We start from the raw sequence: 20,470 nt of genomic DNA, 5'->3' as shown, positions 1-20,470 counted from the left end.
TGAAAGGGTTGTTCAGCCCCCCAAAGGGTCTCGACCCAAAGGTTGAGAACCACTGTTCTAGATCCATCATGTCTCATGTCTTTGACGTCCTTGCCCCTAAGAGCTTGTCCTCCATGTTAGCTCTGCAACACCCCTTGTCTGCTTGTTCTCCTCTAATCCAGCTTCAATTCCACGGTCATGTCACGGTCGCCCCCGTGACGGCTCGTTCTCTGCCCTCGGTCACTTCACTGCACTCTTCTGAAACAGAACCAGTCACACTTAAGCCTGACTCTGCACCTCTGCCTGCCCAAGTGTAGCAGCTACGAGTCTGGAGAGGTCACCTCCTGTGGCGGCTACTGTCATTTTAAAATTATCATTAAAATGTACTTATTCTATGTGTTTTTCACATCATGTACCTTGATCCCATTCGTTCCCTGTCCCTACACAGCCACCCCTATGCCCTTGCATCCTCCCCCAATAAAACAAAATTCAAGAGAAAAAAGTGAAGAAAATAAAATGAGAAAAATTTTAAAGAAAAGGGGAATTAAAAATCTCATCACGGAAGCTGCAAAGACACCCAACAAGTCACACTTAATAGTCCTTGGTCGACGCGTCTCTACTTGCCTTTGTTCACTGCAAAGAGTCATTGGTCTGGTTCGAGGTCCCTGGTCTCCACTACACCTTCGATGCTGGGCCCCTACCAGAACTCTTCCTGGACATCCTGCTGGTGCCCTGTGTTGTGGAGATCCTGCAGCTTTGGGTCTGTGGGTCAGGCCCCTTCACATACTCCAGCAGATGGTAGATGGGGTGGATGTTGGGGTGGGCCAAGACATAACCCTGGGTCTGGGCCTGGGCAGTTTATCATAGTTACTAATCTGTTTTCACAGATGTCCATTCATACTTATTTCTTTTGGTTTGTTTGTTTGTTTGTTCTTTTGAGACAGGGTCTCAGGCAACGAGGATCACCTCAAACTCACTATATAGTGGAGGTTGACCTTGAACTCTTGACTCCCCTGACTGTCTCTACTTCCCCAGTGTGCCACCATGCCTGGCTTTTCCTGGTCTTCTGTTCAAATTTTCCTAACTCCTGTCCCATCCTCGGATCTAGCAGACAAGTACACAATAAAAACAGTGAGAAGAAATTCCACAATGCCCAGCCTATCACCTGCACATCCGCATCTGTGCTAATGCCCACTGTTCTTCCCTCCAGTCGTGGACGGACGCCACATGCTCCCGTCCTGGGCCAGTCCCTTCACGTGTGTACTTGATCACATTGTGCTCATTCTCTCTCTCTCTCTCTCTCTCTCTCTCTCTCTCTCTCTCTCTCTCTCTCTCTCTCTCACACACACACACACACACACACACACACACACAAACACACACACGAACACACATACACACACGTACACACTCACACACACACATGTGTACACACACACACACACACACACACACACACACACACACACACACCTGACAGAGAGAGAAGAGCGCTGATGAACAGTTCAAGACTATAACCAGTATGACCTTGGGGCTAGAGAGATTGCTAAGTGATTAAACACTGGCTGCTTTTTGCCAAAGAACCTTGGTTCAGGTCCCAACACCCTCACGGTGGTTCAAAAACATCTGTCACTCCAGTTCCAGGGGCTCGCAGGACCTCTGCAAGCATTGGGCACAGATGTGGTGCTTGGACATGCATGTGAGTGAAACACCACACACATTAAATAAAAGAATAATTAAAAAAAAATTAAACCCACTTAAAGGTAAATTATTTCCAGCAGAAGGTTACTACTGTTTATCCTATGATATAAAAGTGCCTACAATGGGCAAAAGAAGCCCAAAGTTCAGCCATGGGAAGCTCGTCTATGGAGAGACATCTCAGTGTGAACTCCAGCTGATTGTCTCCCCTTCCCCAGTTGATTTCCGCTGGATGCTGTGAGTGTCTGCTTTCCTGGTGTTTCCGTTCTGATGTCCTTTGTTCTTTACTTGGAAGCTTCACCCAGGGAGATACTGTGTTCCACCCAGGACACTCTCGACTGTGGACTCCAGCCAGCTGCCTCAACTTCCCCACTTGGTTTCTGGTGGATGCCATGAGCACCCTATTTGATGAGGTCATGTTTCTCTGCTACTATTTGTTCTTTTACTTGGAAACTTAACCCAAAGGATCATTCTGCCTGGAACTCTGTCTATTGGGAACTCCAGTGGGCTGTTATCTGTCTTCTATCTGTGTATATATATAATCTATCATCTATTATTCTATTCATCTATCATCTATCAATCTATTATCTATCTATCTATCATCTATCTCTATCAATGTATTATCTATCTATCACATATATACCTATCTTCCATCTATCATCACCTATCTATCTATCCTCATTTGCTCTTTTACTTTAGCTTGCTATATACTTGATAAACTCACTCGTGCAAAACCAAAAGTTTATCTACTGAGGATTATAGTCCTGATTACACAGAATATAACTGGTGTCCTAAGAAGGATGAACCAGATGACATTTCTTTTTAAAGAAGTGACTCTTTCAAAACCTAGGAGAGGGTATGTGGGATGATAATAAGAATGGTAAGAAAGGGCAGGGTGAGAAACCCCATAGAAACTGGCCCTCCCATGTGTCCTTGCTAGAACAAGGGGAATAATGGCTTCTGTATCTAAAATTACAATTACGGGCATAATGTGTAGATTTTGGCTTTCTGTTTATCTTTTCTTCCTCATCCTTTTTGTGTTTACAAAAATATTCACTACACAAAGTTATTGATAACTCTAGGCTCTACTGGAATGTGAATCAAATGGAAAGCTTTCTCTAAATTTCAAATTATGTGAGACAGTAGGAAAAAAGGAAGGGAGGGAGGGAAGAAGGAAGGGAGGGAGGGAGGGAGGAAAAAAATAAGGGCTATAAAAAATCCAAATGTCAAGAAAGCTTGTCTAAGACTTGCAACAACACCAAAAGCTTGGTGGTTTGGGGACATGTACACAGGTAATCTTAACATAGTGTATGTTGAATGTAATTTGGATTCAACTTATATCTACAAATTAAAATGAAAACAGTTAAGTAGGAAAGCGAATTTTAAAGTATAAGGTTATATTTTTGTTGAGAATTGTGGATACAGGATCTCGCCCCCTTCAGTCTGAGGATTCATAGAGACAGGTTCCCCTCATTCACTCTGAAGATTCATAGAGACAAGATCACCCTCATTCAGTCTGAGATTTCATAGAGGTAAGAAGTCTCTAGTGGCTGGCTGTTCTGCTGCTCTGATCTAGCAGCTTTCACCCTCCATATCTGACTCCAGGTTTTTATTGTTGAAATTAATTAGGATCACACTTCAGAGAAGCAGACAGGCATGGTGCTGGAGCAGGAGCTGAGAGCTTTACATCCCAATCCACAGGCAACAAACAGAGAGAGAGAGAGAGAGAGAGAGAGAGAGAGAGAGAGAGAGAGATATTGGGCCTGGCCTGAACTTTTGAAACCACAAGCCCACTGCCCCCTCCCCAGTGACACACCTCCTCCAATTAAGACCACATTTACTCCAACCAGGCCACACCTCCTAATCCTTCCCAAACAGTTCCACTTCCCAATGACTAAGCATTGAAATATAGGAGACTGTAGGGTAGCAGTTCTCAACCTATGGGTTGCCCCCACTTTGAGGGTCACATATCAGATACCCTGCATGTCAGATATTTATATTAGGATTCATAACAGTAGCAAAATTACAGTTATGAAGTAGCAATGAAGATAATTTTATGGTTGGGATCACCACAACATGAGGAGCTTTATTAAAGGGTCACAGCATTAGGAAGGTGGACAAGCACTGCTATAGGAACCATTTTTATTCGAACCATGACAGATTATCTGTAATTGGTGCTAAAATTCTCCCCATGGGGAGATGTAAAGCAGCATCTATGCTCCTTCCAAGATTTCAACGACAAACTGAGGTACAATTCTACCAAAGCCCGCTCTGAGGAGCCAAAGGATGTGTTGAGCTTCCTTACAGAGCCTGGGCACCCCTCCCTAAACGGACCACACCTGGAAAGCCTCATCTGGCACCAGCGAGGGCTCCCCCATAGCCACTTAGATGGAGCCCCCATCCTCCCCAGCCTCTAGACCCTTGCAGCGCTCTCGGGTAGCGGGTAGGGGAGCCATTGCAGACGCAGGTGAGAATCTCATGCCTTTACTGTGGGAAGGGGGCCCTGCTGGATGATCTCTGCAAGGGGATACAGCACTCATGACACAGTGAGAAAGGAAGGTTTCATCCTAAAAATAAAACATAAAAGAACAAAACAGGCAGTTTGAACCCAAGTCACAGAACTCTGGCACATAAGACTTAAGGATGACATATACTCTGTGATTGAAGATTATAAAAAGTTCAAAGTTCAAAGTTCAAGACATCAATACCAAATGTCTGTTACACCAGTGATGTTCTATTAAGATAATGATTTACTCATGGTTAATATTTATAAAACAATTACATTGAAACAAAATGTGTGCAAACGATCAATATAACTGCTTGTGTTTTCACTAACATTTTTAGGCTTCAATCACTTGGAAAAACTGAGTCTTAAGAGAAAGGATTTCTAAAAAATTGTTTGGTTTTGTTATCTACTCTTTGTCTAAAACTTACACAAAAGTTAAAATGACAAGATTGGTAAGGCGGTCCCTCTGGATGTTTAACAACCAAAGCCTGGTGGCCTTCACACTGAAGATAAGAGGATCATAGAGGAGAGTCAGTATTGTAGCTCATGCCCTCCATAATCAGCTGAGACCCAGAGAATGATGGGATGCTACTATCGAGTCTCCTATTCTCTTGATCAGAAGGCCATATAGTCTCCATAGAGACTGAATGTAAACAGTATAACTCCTACAGGGAGGAGCATCAATGAAGGACATGTCCCCTGTGCTTCCAAAGGAGGCCGGCCGCATGTTCAACAGAACCCTGACTTGTCCCTACAAATAACATCACTGGTAGAGAAAATTCAGTAGAATTCAGGGGGGCTGCTCATAAGTTCTTATGAGGAAACTCTAAGGAGGTCTCAGTTAGCATCGATAAAAATTAATCTGTGGATCCCTGCCTAGATTTAATGAAAAGGTCATCTTCCCAAATCATTGGCTGGAGCTGGGTGCAGCAGATGGAGCCTGGAATCCTAGCACTTGGAAGGCTGAGGCAGGAGGGGTCATCACAAACTCCAGGCTATCCTTGGCTACCTAGTGATTTCCAGGTCAGCCTGGGCTATAGAATGAGGCCTGTCTTGAAGAAATAAGGATTAGCTGGCATGGGTAAATGTTTATGATGTAAAATGAAGTAGACTCCGCAGTCGACGTCTGCTGGGGTGTATGCCAATCCTCTGGAGCCATAACTGTAAATAGTTCTAGTGCCCTCCAACTAGCATCGGTTCAGTCACGCACAGAGCATTCCGTAGCAAGAAAACAAAGCGTGAGACATCAAGATGAGTCTTACAAGCATACTTCAGAATGAAATGAGGAAATCTCAAAGGATAAGGATCATGGGAGTCCCCAACAGACAGGTCAAAATGAGGAAAATGCCACCAGGCTTGTATGGTGATAAACTATGAGCCAATCAAAGAGCTGGCTGTGGTGACAGGAACCGCCACAATTGCCTAGTCAGGGTCATCTGAGGGGAAGGACATGGAAGTGACCCCTCAGTGAGAGTCTGGTTTGGGGTGTTTTCTTGTTTTTAAGAGATAATGCTCTGATTTGTTAAACTGTACCTTTGTGTCCCAATTGTATGTTGTAACTTCAATTATCTTAAAGCAAAAGCAAAGGGCTGAGGTGACTTACAGAGCGCTTGCTTTGCAAGTGTGAAGGGTGGAGTTCGATTCCCAGCGTTCACATAAAAAGGCTGAGCATGGCAGCAAATGCCTGTAACCCCAGGAACAGGGGAGGCAGAGACAGGGCATTCTGGGGACTTGCTGGCCAGCTAGTCCAGACAAAGCCGTTAGTTCTGAGTTCAATGAGAGATCTTATTTCAAAAGATAAATAAGTGGAGGGCAAGAGAAGAAGGCACCCAGCATCCACCTCAGGTCTACACACAGACACACACACACACACAGACACAGACACACACACACACACACACACACACACACACACACACACACACACCACAGAGACCACACAGAGAGAAAACAAATACAAATCTCTGTGTGCGGGAGTGACAGGTGTGCGGCACCATGGCTGGCTAATTATACAGATTCCTACATGCATGGGAGAGAAGATAAGCAGACAACCTCCGGGCAGCGCCATGGCGGAGGGTTGTATTTCCTTCCTGCACACACTGCACTCTTCGATTCTTTGCCACTCAGCGAGGACCACCCCTAAACTGAGAACAGGAGCAGCACACAGCTGCACATTGCTGGTTCTTCAGCTTCCATCTTGGAACAGCCACTTGCATGAAGAGAAATCTGTCTGCTCTGTGCCAGGAGGAAGCAGGAAGGGGGGGAGGGGCACAGCTGAAATCAATACTGGGAGCCTCCGCAGGTTCTTGTCATTTGTATAACGATAAGGCCTTCGGAGACACCGCTGATGGGAATTGGCCAGACCCGGGTGTGACTCACTCCCACACCGCCTGGTTGCTCTTTTGTGAAGCCTGAAAAATAGTGCAGCAGCTATTAAGAAGAGGTACAGTCATTATGAAATAATAGCTAACACATTTTCAAGATTTATTTATAGGTGTGTGTGTGTGTGTGTGTGTGTGTGTGTGTGTGTGTGTGTGTTGTGTGGGTATGTGTACATGGGTGCCAAGTGCCTATGGAGGCCAGTGGCTTCAGGTCCCCTGGAGCTGGAATTACAGCAGCTGTGGCTGCTAGAACTGAGCTAGGAAGGACCCTCTGCAAGAGCAGCATGTGCTCCTAACCACTGAGCCATCTCTGGAGTCTCCATAACTAACACTCTGAAACCCTTATTACTATCAAAAAATTGGACCAGGGGATTTGTGTACACTAATCCTGACATTCACAATATGTAAGGAAGGCAGGCATTGTCATCCTTATTTATATTGATATTCCTGTCAGAACTCGGCTTCCGTACTCGATGGAAGTTTACATTTTTCTAACCAGATGAAGAAGCCCATAGTGGGATCTATGACTTGCCACGGACACACAGCCAATAAGAAGCTATGTTTTTCAATAACTTGCTTTTTGTAGTAAAGGGGAATTCTTCACCCTTTAATTAAACCAAACACTGGTAAATCTGTCTTCTCCCAGCCTGGAACATATTTGTTAGCTCTCCCGTGGAGGTGAAGTCGTTGGACATGACATAGACGCTTAGAAATGTTACCTCCCTAGGGTGGAGTGGAGGAACAGGTGTGATGCAGGAAAATAATCTTTATACGGCCTCCTTAGAGATAAGAGTAAAATACAGGCAGGAGGGAGGCTTACAAAATCTTCAGGGTGTTCTGCTGCCTAACTGTCTGGTGACACCCCTTCAACCCACATCTGGAGCTCCAGGGGTCTCCTCCTCGATGCCTTAAAGGGACCTGGCCTTCTGGCTGCCTGAGAAGAGTGGACATTCCAGGGTCATCTGTCATCCTCCTAGGCTTAGCGAACCTGGAGTGCGGCTCCTCACTCCTCCACCCTCCACCCCTCACCCCTCCACCCTCAAGATATTCAAGCTGCTCAAGCCACAGTTTTGGGGGAGCCAGAGCCTATCTGGAGCTTGTCTTGCAAGGTGGGTTGTTGTCTCAACATAAGGGAGAGAAACAGTCAGAGGGGTGGATAAGAAAAATGCCAGGAGGAGGAGGAGGAAGCCGTTCAGGAGTTCGTGAGTCAGAGAAAGAACGGTACTCTGCCTGGCAGGCAGTGAAGCTGAGTCTCACAGGGGAAGCCCAAGCCATTAACAAGGTAAGAAGAGAGTTCCTCGGGGTGCAGCTACCATGAAGGGCATTGTCCCAAGGCTGCAGGATCAGAGTATCAGATACCGTCTGACATCTAAGCTGGGGATTCTGATGACTGAAGGAAGAGAGTTAGGGGAAGGGGGGTGGGGGTGAATCGGACTCTGAATCTCCAAAGGAATCTTCTAGAAACTCAAGCTACTTCTCAGAAGCCCTACCCTACCAGCCCCATCCATAAAGGATGAGAAAAGGACCTCAAATGTGGGTAGGGCTGTTGTATTGTAGCCCCGGTGTATCTGACCCTCCAGAGCCCGGCTTCCCTCCTGGATGGGAGATAAGAAAAGGAAGCTGCAGCTTTTGTCTGGCTCAGGCAGAGTGGAGTGTGGCCATGAATTAGATCAAAGGAACAGAGCTATTGCACCTAGACAGTCAATCAGATGTCAGTGGTTCCTTTTGAAAAACAGGGAAGCGGGGCCAGTGAGATACCTCAGTGGGTAAGGGTCCTTGCCGAGAAGCCTGGTGCTCTTAATTCCATTCCTGAGACCCACTTGGTAGAAAGAGCGAATCAGTTTCCACAGTTATCCTCTGACCTCCACACACAGGATGTGGCATACACACTACACACAGAAGAGGTAAATTTTAAAAATAGGGAAGAGGCCAGCACTGCTTTGAATGTCCAACTGTGTCTAATTGGGTTGTATTTTATAACCGCACCCCCCTTGAGGGGGTCTAGAAGTTCAGGGTGTACTGTAGATGTGAAATATAATGGCATCTGTGGAGCCAGCATACCAGCTGAGGTGGAGGAGACCTCTGCCTCAAATGGCCTTGGGTAATCTGTTTCACTGGGACTGGGATAATTTGATATGTATAAAATAAAAACAACATCTTGCCCACTCTCCTTGAGAAAACAAGGACACCTCAAGTGGCAAGACTGTCCCCACAGAAACTGGTTCAATCAGACATTCGTGGACAGGCATTTCCTGGGCTGTGCGCCCAGCACTGTCCATGGGCACTCAGGACAACATCAGGCTGGTCAAGTTTGTTCTTTGGAGTGTGGTAGCGAAGCATGTAATCCTGGCACTTGGGAGGCAGAAGCAGGAGGATTGCTGTGAGTTTGGGGCCAGCTTTGGATGCAGTGTGAGACACTGTCTGAAACAAGTTTGTTTTGTGGTCACTTTTATCTGGGAGCTTAACCCCAAGAGTTCCCCAGGTCTATTGGCTATTTGTGATGAGGCCGGTGTCCCCAGCCTACCCCGGTTCTTTCTGTTTGTGAAAAACTCTTTCCTACCATCTCTAACTTCTGCTTTTAGGGGCATCATTTCACAAGAGAATCTAAAGTGATTCCAGTCTTCTCAATGGGACGTCTGCAGCTACGCCCTGTGCAGTGGGAGGGATGCTAATGGACATTTGGGAGGCAAGGAATAGTATTTGTTGTTGTTGGTGGTGGTGGTGGTGGTGGTGGTTGGTGGTTTTTCAAGACAGGGTTTCTCTGTATAGCTTTGGTGCCTGTCCTGGATCTTGCTCTGTAGACCAGGCTGGCCTCGAACTCACAGAGATCACCTGGCTCTACCTCCCAAATGCTGGGATTAAAGGCGTGTACTACCACCGCCCAGAGGGCTAGAATTCTTTAGGGGAGAAAGGGGCCTCTGGGTAGTCTCTTGGAGGAAGAGTGGCAGTCCTCTAAATGTCTCCAGGCTCCTCAGCAGAAAGACAGTTTGGGAGGATTCAAAGGCTGACTCTGAGGATGGAGGCGGAAGAAACCGAGCGAGCGGGAACAGGAACTCAAAGAGAGGCAGAGGAAAGCTCTGGGCGTGGGGCATGGGGATTTGGGTTTCAGCTCGTGCATGTTAGAATGTTAATCCAAGGGATTTTAGAAGGAGAGAGTGACCGATGTGTGCCTTGGGAAGAGGTGTGGCAGCTAGGGATGGGGAGGGCTGAGAGACTGGAGGGCCGTGCCAAAGCCTCCAGCAGAGGATTCCGGCAGCAGGAGAGTGTGACACAGGCCGGGACTGGAGGAGTTTCTGCTCTCCAATGAGCTCCCTTAAGCACCAGGTACCCAGGGGCCCTCACCTCTGCCAGGAGTGTCCCCTGCCCCTACTGTTGGTTGTTAAGATGAGCTCTGCCTGAGATGTGACCTAGAGTGCTCTCTAGTGGGCTGGGCAGAGCCTGGTGACCAGGGACTGGACAAGCTTCACAAAAGCTTGCTCTTCCTGGCCAGGGCTTATACAAAGAAAAGGCAGAGGAGTGGATCCGGGGCCCCATGATAGAAGAGCAGAAGCCAGGTCCCTCCCCAACACCCATCCTGCCACCCTGAAAAGAAAAGAAAGAAAGAAAACACAGAAAAGGCCAGGCTTGAGGCCAGGGGCAGCTGGCACACAAGGAAGGCACAGAGTCATCAAGCCCTGCAGGGCAGTGTTGGCCCAGGGCTGGGATGAAAGGAAACCCCTGCTTTCCTAGTTCCAGAGGATGTTAGCTTTGGGGGAAGCAGTCACAGGACCCGCTTGTCAAATTCCAGCCCAGTCTCTGGGTATCCACAGGCTGAGTTCTCCTCTCCCCGGCACGCCGTTGCTTCCTATCTTTGTTCTACACCGTTTCCCATACCCAAATTGTCCCCAGGAAAAGTTCTCTGTCTTGTGGAAGAGGAGGGGAGACACTTCCACGTAAACCATAATCAGCAATGATGTGGCTTCCAACTATTCCCCCTTGGACTTGTTTTAGAAACTAGTCATCCCCTGAAGCGTGGGACCTAGACGACAAGATGGGAAGCAGCAGTCACTGACACTGTCCCCTGTGGTCGCATTGTGGGCATGGAGGGGGCTGTCTGTGCACATGTGAGTGCAGATGAGCAAACCACACTTATGCATGCAGAAACCAGGCAAGGTTGTCAAGTGTCTTATCACCTTCTGCAGTATTCCCTGAGGTAGGACCTCTCACTAGACTTTGGGGCCAGCAAGCCCCAGCCATCATCCCGTCTCTGTTCTCCCACAACACAGGATACATACACCCAGATGGCCACGCCTGACTTTCCTTTGGATACTGGGGATATGAGCTCCTGTCCCCATGTGTGGGCAGCAAGTACTCTTAACTAGAGAGCCTGGCCCGGTGGTAGAATATCTTGGCCACAAAGAAGAGGTCAGGGCTAGAGAGACAGAGCTACAGGTACAGTGCTCACCGCGAGAGCACCAAGACCTGAGTTTGATCGCCAGAACTCACGTTCTAAAAAGCCAATCATGGCAACATGCGTTTGTAATCCAGAACTGGAGATCCCTGGGACTCACTGGCCAGCCGGCCTAGCCTATTTGTCAAGCTCTAGGCCAGTGAGAGGCCCTGACTCAGAGAGAGAAGGGGGGGGGGCGGGGAAGGAAGGAAGGTGTATGCTATATGAAGAATTAAATGGCACCAGATTTTACAGTGGTCCTCACACAAATAGGCACACATATGCATACACACAAAAAAAAAAGAAAAAATGGCTGGTCCACGGTTGGTGCTTTTGGTACATCCAGAGGAAAAGCATGAATGGGAGAGATGGGGGCGGGGGGGGGGGGCACTGGCACACGAACTCTGGTGAGGGTTATGACACACTATGACACACTTCCAGAATGTTCAAGGGGACTTCCAAGGGAAGCCTGAGAGCTGGCAAAGCATGTCCTACCTCTTGAGGAGGCAAGTTACAGACTCCAAGAATCCCCTCTGTGGCTGCCTCCTTCTCCCAAACCCATTCTCCAATACCTTCCTCCATGTTCACAGGCAGCATGAAGGCTGCCTGGCTATGGCTGCCCGAGACACACACACACACACACACACACACACACACACACACACACACACACACATTTTGACTCAACATTTCACTTCTGGAGATTTAATCTTACATGTAGACAAGAAGCCCATGACTGGAGCCTTAGAAATAAGGGGAGCTTGGAAACACCCTAGATAAATTGTGTGTGTCCGGACAATAGAATTCTGTGTGGTAAAAAGAAACAAGGAGATGCTTTGTGTTCTGTATCCCTCGAGACATGATGATGAGAAGGAAATAAAAAAGCAAAGTATTCTGGGTAGGGAGGGATACCTTCCTATGTTTCTCTTTTTAAAAGGGAAGGAAATTGTTCAGGGTTTATAAACATTTAAATCTCCTTGTGTGTATAAATTGCAGCTGAAATGACACAACAAAATGAACCTATTGTTGTGTAGCAGAGCTGATAACCTGATAAGCAGGTTTGGAGGTAGAGTTTTCACTGTGTACCAATGACAAGATCAATACTGGCTCTTAGAAACTGGGACGAGTTCACCAAGTCATTAGGAGAAGTCTTACATTTTCTTTCCTCTAGAGCAACGCTGTGACCTACTTGAAGCTGTGCTGCTTACACCGGCCTACAGTTAGCTCTAAGAATATCCTAACTTCCCCTACAGACCCAACTGCTTGTCTTCCGAAAGTCAGAGACCTGAGTCCCCGTCCCCCCCCACCTCCTGCTCCAGCAAGTGCTCTTGTAGCTTCCCCCTCCTGCGTACAGGGTCTTAAGAAAGCCACGGTTTCAGTTCCTACTCTATGGACTTCATGTCCACGAGAATGAGTCTTTTCAAAACAATTTGAACCATGTGAAATTTTCCTATTAAAAATACCCCATTTGAGTAGACAGTCTGGACATTTGTTTTGCTTTGTTTTTGTTTTTATCCTTTGACAATTTTATATGTATCTAATGTATTTAATCATATTCACCCCCCATTCCTATCCAAACAAATCTAATTAAACTCAGTGAGTCCTAAAAATATGTTTTAGGCTGTGAAAGTGAAAGATAACTAGACTGAGAGCATCAGTGGGTGACGGAGGACGAGAGGGGGTCAGTGGGTGGTGGAGGACGAGAGGGGGTCAGTGGGTGATGGAGGATGAGAGGGGGTCAGTGGGTGATGGAGGACGAGAGGGAGTCAGTGGGTGACAGAGGACAAGAGGGGGTCAGTGGGTGATGGAGGACGAGAGGGGGGTCAGTGGGTGATGGAGGACGAGAGGGGGTCAGTGGGTGATGGAGGAGAGAGGGGGTCAGTGGGTGATGGAGGACGAGAGGGGGTCAGTGGGTGATCAGGAGGACAGAGAGGGGGTCAGTGGGTGACGTGGAGGACGAGAGGGGGTCAGTGGGTGATGGAGGACGAGAGGGGGGTCAGTGGGTGATGGAGGACGAGAGGGGGTCAGTGGGTGATGGAGGACGAGAGGGGGGTCAGTGGGTGAGGAGGACGAGAGGGGGTCAGTGGGTGATGGAGGACGAGAGGGGGGTCAGTGGGTGATGGAGGATGAGAGGGGGGTCAGTGGGTGATGGAGGACGAGAGGGGGGTCAGTGGGTGATGGAGGACGAGAGGGGGGTCAGTGGGTGACGGAGGACGAGAGGGGGGTCAGTGGGTGACAGAGGACGAAGAGGGGGGTCAGTGGGTGATGGAGGACGAAGAGGGGGGTCAGGGGGTGACGGAGTGATGAGAGAGGGGGTCAGTGGGGTGGAGGACGAGAGGACAAGAGAGGGGGTCAGTGGGTGATGGAGGACGAGACAGAGGAGGAGGGTCAGTGGGGTAGACGGAGGTCAGTGTGAGAGGACGAGAGGGGTCAGCTGGGTGATGGAGGACGAGAGGGGGTCAGTGGGTGGTGGAGGATGAGAGGGGGTCAGTGGGTGATGGAGGGTAGGAGAGAGTACTAGGGGTCAATGTTATCCAAGCATATCATAAATGTGTCTGGAAACAACATTGTGAGACTCGCTGTTTTTGTATATTTAAAATATGCTAATAAATATAAATATTTAAAAAGCTGGGCTTAGTAGCTCATTCCTGTAACTCCAGCACTTAGGAGGCTGAGGCAGAAGAATCACCAGGAGTTTAGGGCTATCTTGGGCTACATAGTAAGAACCAGGCCAACCTATCACAAAATTACAACAAAAAAAATGAAAACTTAAAACCTTTGAAAAGGGAGCCTTGTGAGAGGGCAAGAGCCTCCTAGAGTTCCGAACACAGACAAATTATCCTGTTCTAGTGTTGTTTTGGCTTCTGTGACAGAATACCTCGTGCAAAACAATTTAGGAGCGGAAAGGGTTCGCCTGGCTCTCGGGTCTGGGTTACAGTCCGTTACTTGCAGGGGAATCACAGAGGCAGGAGCTGCCAGGGAACGGCGCTCACATTCAGGATGGGTGCTCCTAACAATTAAGACAGCTCCCCACAGACACGCCCACAGGCCAAGCCCATCTAGACAATTCCTCAGGTAAGGCTGTCTTTTGGGGTGGTTTTAGGTTCTGGGAAGTAAACCTTACTTTAGAGATGGAAATCGAGGTCGTTCCAACTACACTTAAGTTTTCATTAGCACTCAGGGCCTTGCGCATGCTAGGCGGGTGCTCTGCTGTTGCGCCCTACACAGCTCAGTCCTGGAAACGTGACTGGGGTGACGTGGGAATGAAGAAATGACATGGAAAAGCTGGGGTTGGGTGGGCTGTGCTCACAACACAGCCCCCAACTCGGCATGTTTACTGTGTACTCCACAAGGGGCAGGGGCTGGCTAGTTTCAGTTGGTGGGGGGGACCTCTGTAGGAGAGCAGTCTCTGGCTGTAAACATCCCAGATGAGGGCTGATGCTCTCTGTACATGCTGTCAACACTCAGACTAGGACCAGAGGAAGCTTTTGCCATTTCCATGGGTCTGAGACATTGGGGTCCTTGATACGGTCATGCCCGTATCATGTCATGGCTAGCAACCATCTGTAACTCTAGTCCCCAGGCATCCAACACCGTCTTCTGGTCTCCAAGGGTATGTATGCATGTGGTTTACAAGCCAACACTCACACACATAAAATAAAAACAAATAGTTTTTAGAAACTATCTAGGTGGGATATACCAGCATGGCACTTGGTACCAGACTATTCATATTATTTTTTTTTGAAATTATGTATGTGTGCATGTATGTGTGTGTATATGTGTGTATGTGTGCGCATGTGCACGTGCGTGCATATGCACGTGAGTGTATATGTGCACATGCACCCATGGAAGTCAGAAGACGACTTGCAGGGGCCACTTTTCTCCTTCCACCATATTGATCCTGGGAATCACACTCAGGTTTATCAGCAAGCACTGTCAGCCGCTGAGCCCTCTTGCTGACTTTGGTTACCACTCTCTTTTTCTCTCCTTCTCTCTGCATTGAAATGTCTAGTTTCTATTATTATATGGCTTTTAATATATTTTATTAGTTCTTTGAGAATTTCATACATCCGTACAATCCCCCCCCCAGCTTTTCTCAGATTTATCCTCACCTCCTTACCCATTCCCCACACCCCAAATTTCATGTCCTTTTTTTTTTTTTTTTTTTTAAATAACCCACCAAGTCCAATTTGTGGACTCAGGGATGTGAGTGAGGCCATCCATTGGAGTGCGGTTGACCTACCAAGGGCCCCACGTGAAGGTCTTTTCATATGAAATAAGCCCTTGTTGTGAAAAGAGTAAACTCAGAAGTCCCACCAGTCTTCATTAGTTTTTATGTAAATTACAAAGGAAACACGTTCTTTAAATTTTGGATATACAGCTCCTGGAACACCCTCCTAACTCCTTCTTCTACTATCACTTGGTGCAATGAACGTCTGAATTCTTGATGAGGTGACCTTCTCTGGCATTGTGCGGTACAGCTCGCCCAGCCATGCTGAGTAGTCCTGAGTAGGTTTTCAAAGCAGCCAGGCATTTCCCAAGCTCAAGCCCTGTGACCAAACAGCCACAGGTGTCTCTAACACAGCCCCTGGGCTGGCTCACCACACGTCTATAGAGCCAACTTTAAGGAGACCATGTTTCTGCTGAAACAGGTTCAGGTCATCTATCCCCTGCAAGGACACAAGGTTAGCTGTCGAGCAGCCCCCCCCACACACACACACATATGTTCTTGGTCCCATGGGATGAGGCTAAGCCAGAGGAACCTGATGTCAGGTGTGATGCATAACTCTGCCACTAAGGAGAACACTCTAAGGCCAGGCAGTTTGACAGCCTACATCCCTAGCCCTCAGGAGATCGCAGTAGGAGGGTCCCAGGCATCATCAAAATGGGGGAGGGATGAGGAATGGTTTTGTGAGACTCTCCTTCACATGAAGGAACCGGTAAGGAGTGGCCCACGGCTAAGTGTCTCACTTCCCTTGGCTTGGGGAAAACCAAAGGCATTCACGCAGGACGTGGTCAGACAGACAGCTTTGTCTGCAGGCCACTCTCGGCCAGGGGTACAGAAGGTGTGGGGTGTGGCCGTGTCCCTTATATTGATTGAATATAGCTGAGTTGGGATATTCTTGATAGTTCAATGGACAAGAAAGATCAGAGGGGAAGTTTTGACGACTGTAAAATACAGAACACAGTAATCCAATAAGAACAAGAAACCAGAATTACTCTGCAGGGGATTTGGACAAGTGCTTGCAGGAAGTTTCCAAATGTTTACATTGCTCCTCGGAGGGGGTCCAGGAAAAGCCATGGTAGACACTGCCATAGCCTAACTCAGCCCCATCCCTCTGCTTGCCCCTTAAAGGTCTTCTACTTCCACAGGATGATACTGCCTAAGAGAGGGAAGCTGCTACTGTTCCTGGCTTCTCAGATGGCCGTCATAGCTCTCTTCTTCCATGTGTCCAGCCATGGGGGATTGTTCCAGAACGAAGAGCCCCAGAGGCCTGTGCACGTCCTGGTCCTGTCTTCCTGGCGGTCAGGATCCTCCTTTGTGGGGCAGATTTTTGGGCAGCACCCAGATGTCTTCTACCTGATGGAGCCTGCCTGGCATGTGTGGATGAGTTTCACCACCAGCACCGCCTGGAAGCTGCAGATGGCGACTCGGGACCTTTTGCGTTCCGTCTTCCTGTGTGACATGAGTGTCTTTGACGCCTACATGAAGCCAGGCCCCCGGAAACAGTCCAGCCTCTTCCAGTGGGAGCAAAGCCGGGCCCTGTGCTCGTCACCTGTGTGTGACTTCTTCTCTAGTGACCAGATCAGCTCCCCGAACAACTGCAGGATGCTCTGTGCTCAGCAGCCTTTTGATATGGTGGAGAAGGCCTGCGGCTCTCACAGTCACGTAGTACTCAAGGAGGTGCGTTTCTTCAACTTGCAGTCCCTTTACCCACTGCTCACAGACCCTTCCCTCAACCTGCATGTCGTACACCTGGTCCGAGACCCCCGGGCCGTGTTCCGATCTCGGGAACACACCAAAGGAGACCTCATGATTGACAGTCGTATGGTGCTGGGGGAGAATTTGAAAATGATCAAGGAGGCAGACCATCCCTATTATGTCATGCAGATCATCTGCAAAAGCCATGTAGACATAGTCAAGGCCATCCAAGCCCTGCCCGAAGACCTGCAACAGCGCTTCCTGCTCCTGAGATATGAGGACCTGGTTCAGGCACCCCTGGCCCAGACCTCCAGGCTATACGAATTTGTGAGGTTGAAATTCTTGCCGCATCTCCAAACCTGGATTCACAACGTCACCCGCGGCAAGGGTATGGGCCAGCATGCCTTCCACACTGGCTCCAGGGATGCCATCAATGTCTCTCAGGCATGGCGTTGGTCCTTGCCTTATAAAAAGGTTTCTCAACTTCAAGATGTCTGTAGCGAGGCTATGGATTTGCTGGGATACCTTCAGGTCAAATCCCAACAAGAGCAAGGCAACCTGTCACTGAATCTTCTGTCTTCCTCCCACGCCTTGGGAAAAGTCTACCCAGAAGGCTTAGGGGATCTGTCTGTATCAGATGGTTCCAGCCTCAGCCACCATTAAATGATCCCAAGCCTTAACAGTATCAACAGACGAGCAAGCTGAGCATCAGCTGTACCTCCACAGGCCCAAGCAGAAGAGTCTTTGTGTCTGTACTCAGGTCTACACTGCATCTGAGCCTAAAGCCAAGAAACAATCTCTTTCTCTCTTGAAGAGACGGACTCAGGAACCTTGAGCAGCCCCTTCAGCCCACCGAGCGAGACTGCCACCCTCCTTCTGGACTGGAGACCCACTAGACACACCAAGCAGCATCCACAGAGCAAGTCCATAAACCTCCCTGTCCACGTCCCCCAGTGAGAAAGGGGGAGACTAAAAACCAGGGAACCGGGGCTTTCACCAAAGGGCTCCCAGCAACTTCCGCAGAGACCGGGACTCAGAGTTCCCAGCACATTCAAGGAAGCAGGAGCAGGGGTGGTCGCTCACCTGTGAGTCTGCCTATTGCACTGTCAGTTACCACAAACAGGAAGCAAATACCCATCCAGACCAGCGCTCAAGTTCACGGTGTGGTTGGTCTGGACGGCGTCTCTCCTCAGTGTTTTCCTGACATCTGTTAAACTGCCCTGCAGCGATATGAAAATTACAACCCAAGCTTCTGCTTCCCCTTGGATGTTTTCTAACTACCAGTAGCCAATTCTCATGGGGCTCTAAAAATGGACATAATCATCTTTATAGAGTTTTTTTATTGTCTTTTGCTATTATCTAACATACATAAAAACCACTACCATTTTTGGAGTCAGATGATGAATTGAGCCTCTGTTGCCTTAAGAATTGGTGGAAGGCAGCTGCATTAGCTGAACACCATTGCAAAAAGCAACTTTGGGGAGAAGAGATTATTTGGTTTATAATCCCAGTGGGTACAGTTCATCATGGTGGGTAAGGCATGGTAGCAGGGGTGTAAGGCTAGCAGATCATATTTCACCCACACACAGGACACAGAAGGAACAGGACGTTGGGCCAGGCTGTAAAACCTGAAAACCCACCCCCAGTGACACACTTCCTCCAGCAAGGCTCCACCCAAGAGTTCTGTGACTTTCCCAAACAGCACCGCCAACTGGGGACCTAGTGGCGAACTACATGAGCCTATGTGGGACACTGTATATTCAAATACAACGGCGACAACCAGCAACTCAGCCCTTTCCTGTGCAATGCATGCATTGTAACAATGTGTGGATCACTTTGGGAGCTCTGCACGTGATTCTTTTATGAAGACCTCAGTTCTAGCCTTCCTCTCCTCCCGTTACTAATGGTCGTCTCCCCTAATAAGGAAAATTGTTTCTCCCAGTCTTTGCAGATGTCCCCAGATCTAGCTGTGCTTTGGGACCACCTTGTACAAATGGACACAGCCAAGTGCTTCCTCAAGGCTGGTGGGATCAGAGCCTCTTGGTGTGGAATTCTGGGTGCTCATCCCACTGCCCGGCTGGCTGTCCAGGGCCCACTCACCTCTCGTGGCACAGGGTGCCTCCTCTGCTAGACAGCAGCAAGATTCACTTCCTGCCTCCAAGACAGGCTAAATACATGTCTTTCTATAGAAAGTGCCGGAGAGGTGGCCCAGAGGTTAAGAGTATGTACTCTCGGAGAGGACCTGAGTTCAGTGTCCAGCACCTAGGTTGTGTGGCTCTTACAATTGCCAACTTAAGGATCTGGATCTCTTTTTTGATGGGCACCTGCACAAGCATTGTACACACACACACACACACACACACACACACACACAAGAGAGAGAGAGAGAGAGAGAGAGAGAGAGACAGAGACAGAGGCAGAGACAGACAGACAGACAGAGACAGAGGTCAAAATTCTCTCCCACCATTCTTCTGAGCAGCAACGGCGTGCTCCATCATCTGAGATACTTGAGTAGCTAGCTGCCTTTACTAGCAGGGGTTGGTTGGAGTTAATTTATATACCGCTTCAAATGAGAAAATTCATTCTACCATCCACATCCAAGTAACTCCCGGAACTCCTCAAGAGCTTAGGACCTGGGGCTGGAGAGATGGCTTAGTTGGTAAATTGCTTGCCACACAGGCACAAGGACCTGAGTTCAGAGGCCCAGAACCCATCTTAAGCCCTGGGCGTGATGGTGGGCGACTGTACTCTCAGTGCCACTGCGCAGGAGCGGTAGATCCCTGAAGCTCATTGGCCAGCGAACCTGACCCATACAAGCTTCAGGTTCAATTAGAGACCTCATCAAAATAATGCATAGGGGCTGGAGAGACAGCTCAACACTCTGGAGAACTGACTGTCCTTCCAGGGGACCTCGGTTCAATTCCCAGCACCCACACGATGGCCCACAACTGTCTGAAACCCCAGTCCCAGAGGGATCCAAAACCCTCTTCTGGCCTCCAAGGCATGCATGTGGCACACAGACATGCAGACAAAACATCCATATGTCTAATAAATAAAGTTAAAAAATAAAGTGGAGAGCAATAGGGAACTTCAACTACAATTTAACAGCATTTCTATCTATAATTTCTGTGTGGTTTCATTTTCGATGTAACGACAGCAATTGATAACACTTTAACAAAGTTTAATTAAAACTATTTTATTTTCAATGTGTGAATAGTGTCTCTATAAAGGTAGACTCAGTTTACGGTGATTTTTGTACAAAAATCTGACCTGGTTAACCTGTACTATTTTTTCAAGTTATAGCTTATAATTTACTATATAATTTGTTATGCCTAATCCTAAGCATAATGTTTGTGTGTATATTATCATAATTCTATTGAATTACTTTTACCGACTAAGAAAGCAAAGTTTGTTAAATGAGTAGGTGTGAGTGACATGGGCCACTTGGTGATAAATCTGACAGGCATTAGTCAGGAGAGCCCGGCACACTGGTCCTCCCACTGGCAGACAGTCCCAGAATTGTACCACTCTTCTCGCAAACGTCTCTGGCGCTC

General features: G+C 48.1%; 1 protein-coding gene across 2 annotated transcripts; it reads left to right on the top strand.

The window, feature by feature from the left end:
- Nucleotides 1-6,508: 6,508 nt before the first annotated feature.
- Chst4 (carbohydrate sulfotransferase 4) lies at nucleotides 6,509-19,902 on the top strand. Of its 2 annotated transcripts, none has more exons than XM_028891091.2 (2): nucleotides 6,509-6,626; nucleotides 16,367-19,902. In XM_028891091.2, exon 2 carries the CDS (start codon nucleotides 16,368-16,370, stop codon nucleotides 17,577-17,579), a length of 1,212 nt encoding a protein of 403 aa, XP_028746924.1. In that variant the 5' UTR covers nucleotides 6,509-6,626; nucleotide 16,367; the 3' UTR covers nucleotides 17,580-19,902. The 2 variants fall into 2 exon arrangements, with proteins under 2 accessions (XP_028746924.1, XP_028746921.2); XM_028891088.2 differs by lacking the exon at nucleotides 6,509-6,626 and adding an exon at nucleotides 7,341-7,846 and having other exon boundaries at nucleotides 16,350-19,902.
- Nucleotides 19,903-20,470: the final 568 nt, after the last annotated feature.

This window comes from Peromyscus leucopus, chromosome 5, assembly GCF_004664715.2.
Source record: "Peromyscus leucopus breed LL Stock chromosome 5, UCI_PerLeu_2.1, whole genome shotgun sequence".
Classification (NCBI taxonomy): domain Eukaryota; kingdom Metazoa; phylum Chordata; class Mammalia; order Rodentia; family Cricetidae; genus Peromyscus; species Peromyscus leucopus.
Note: the sequence above shows the minus strand (reverse complement) of the source record. Positions and strands in the feature narration are given on the sequence as shown.

Coding starts and splice junctions, on each gene's coding strand:
- Chst4 (XM_028891088.2), top strand. CDS start 7,730: ATGCCAGGAGGAGGAGGAGGAAGCCGTTCAGGAGTTCGTGAGTCAGAG. Junction 7,847..16,349: donor AAGCCCAAGCCATTAACAAG/GTAAGAAGAGAG, acceptor TGCCCCTTAAAG/GTCTTCTACTTCCACAGGAT.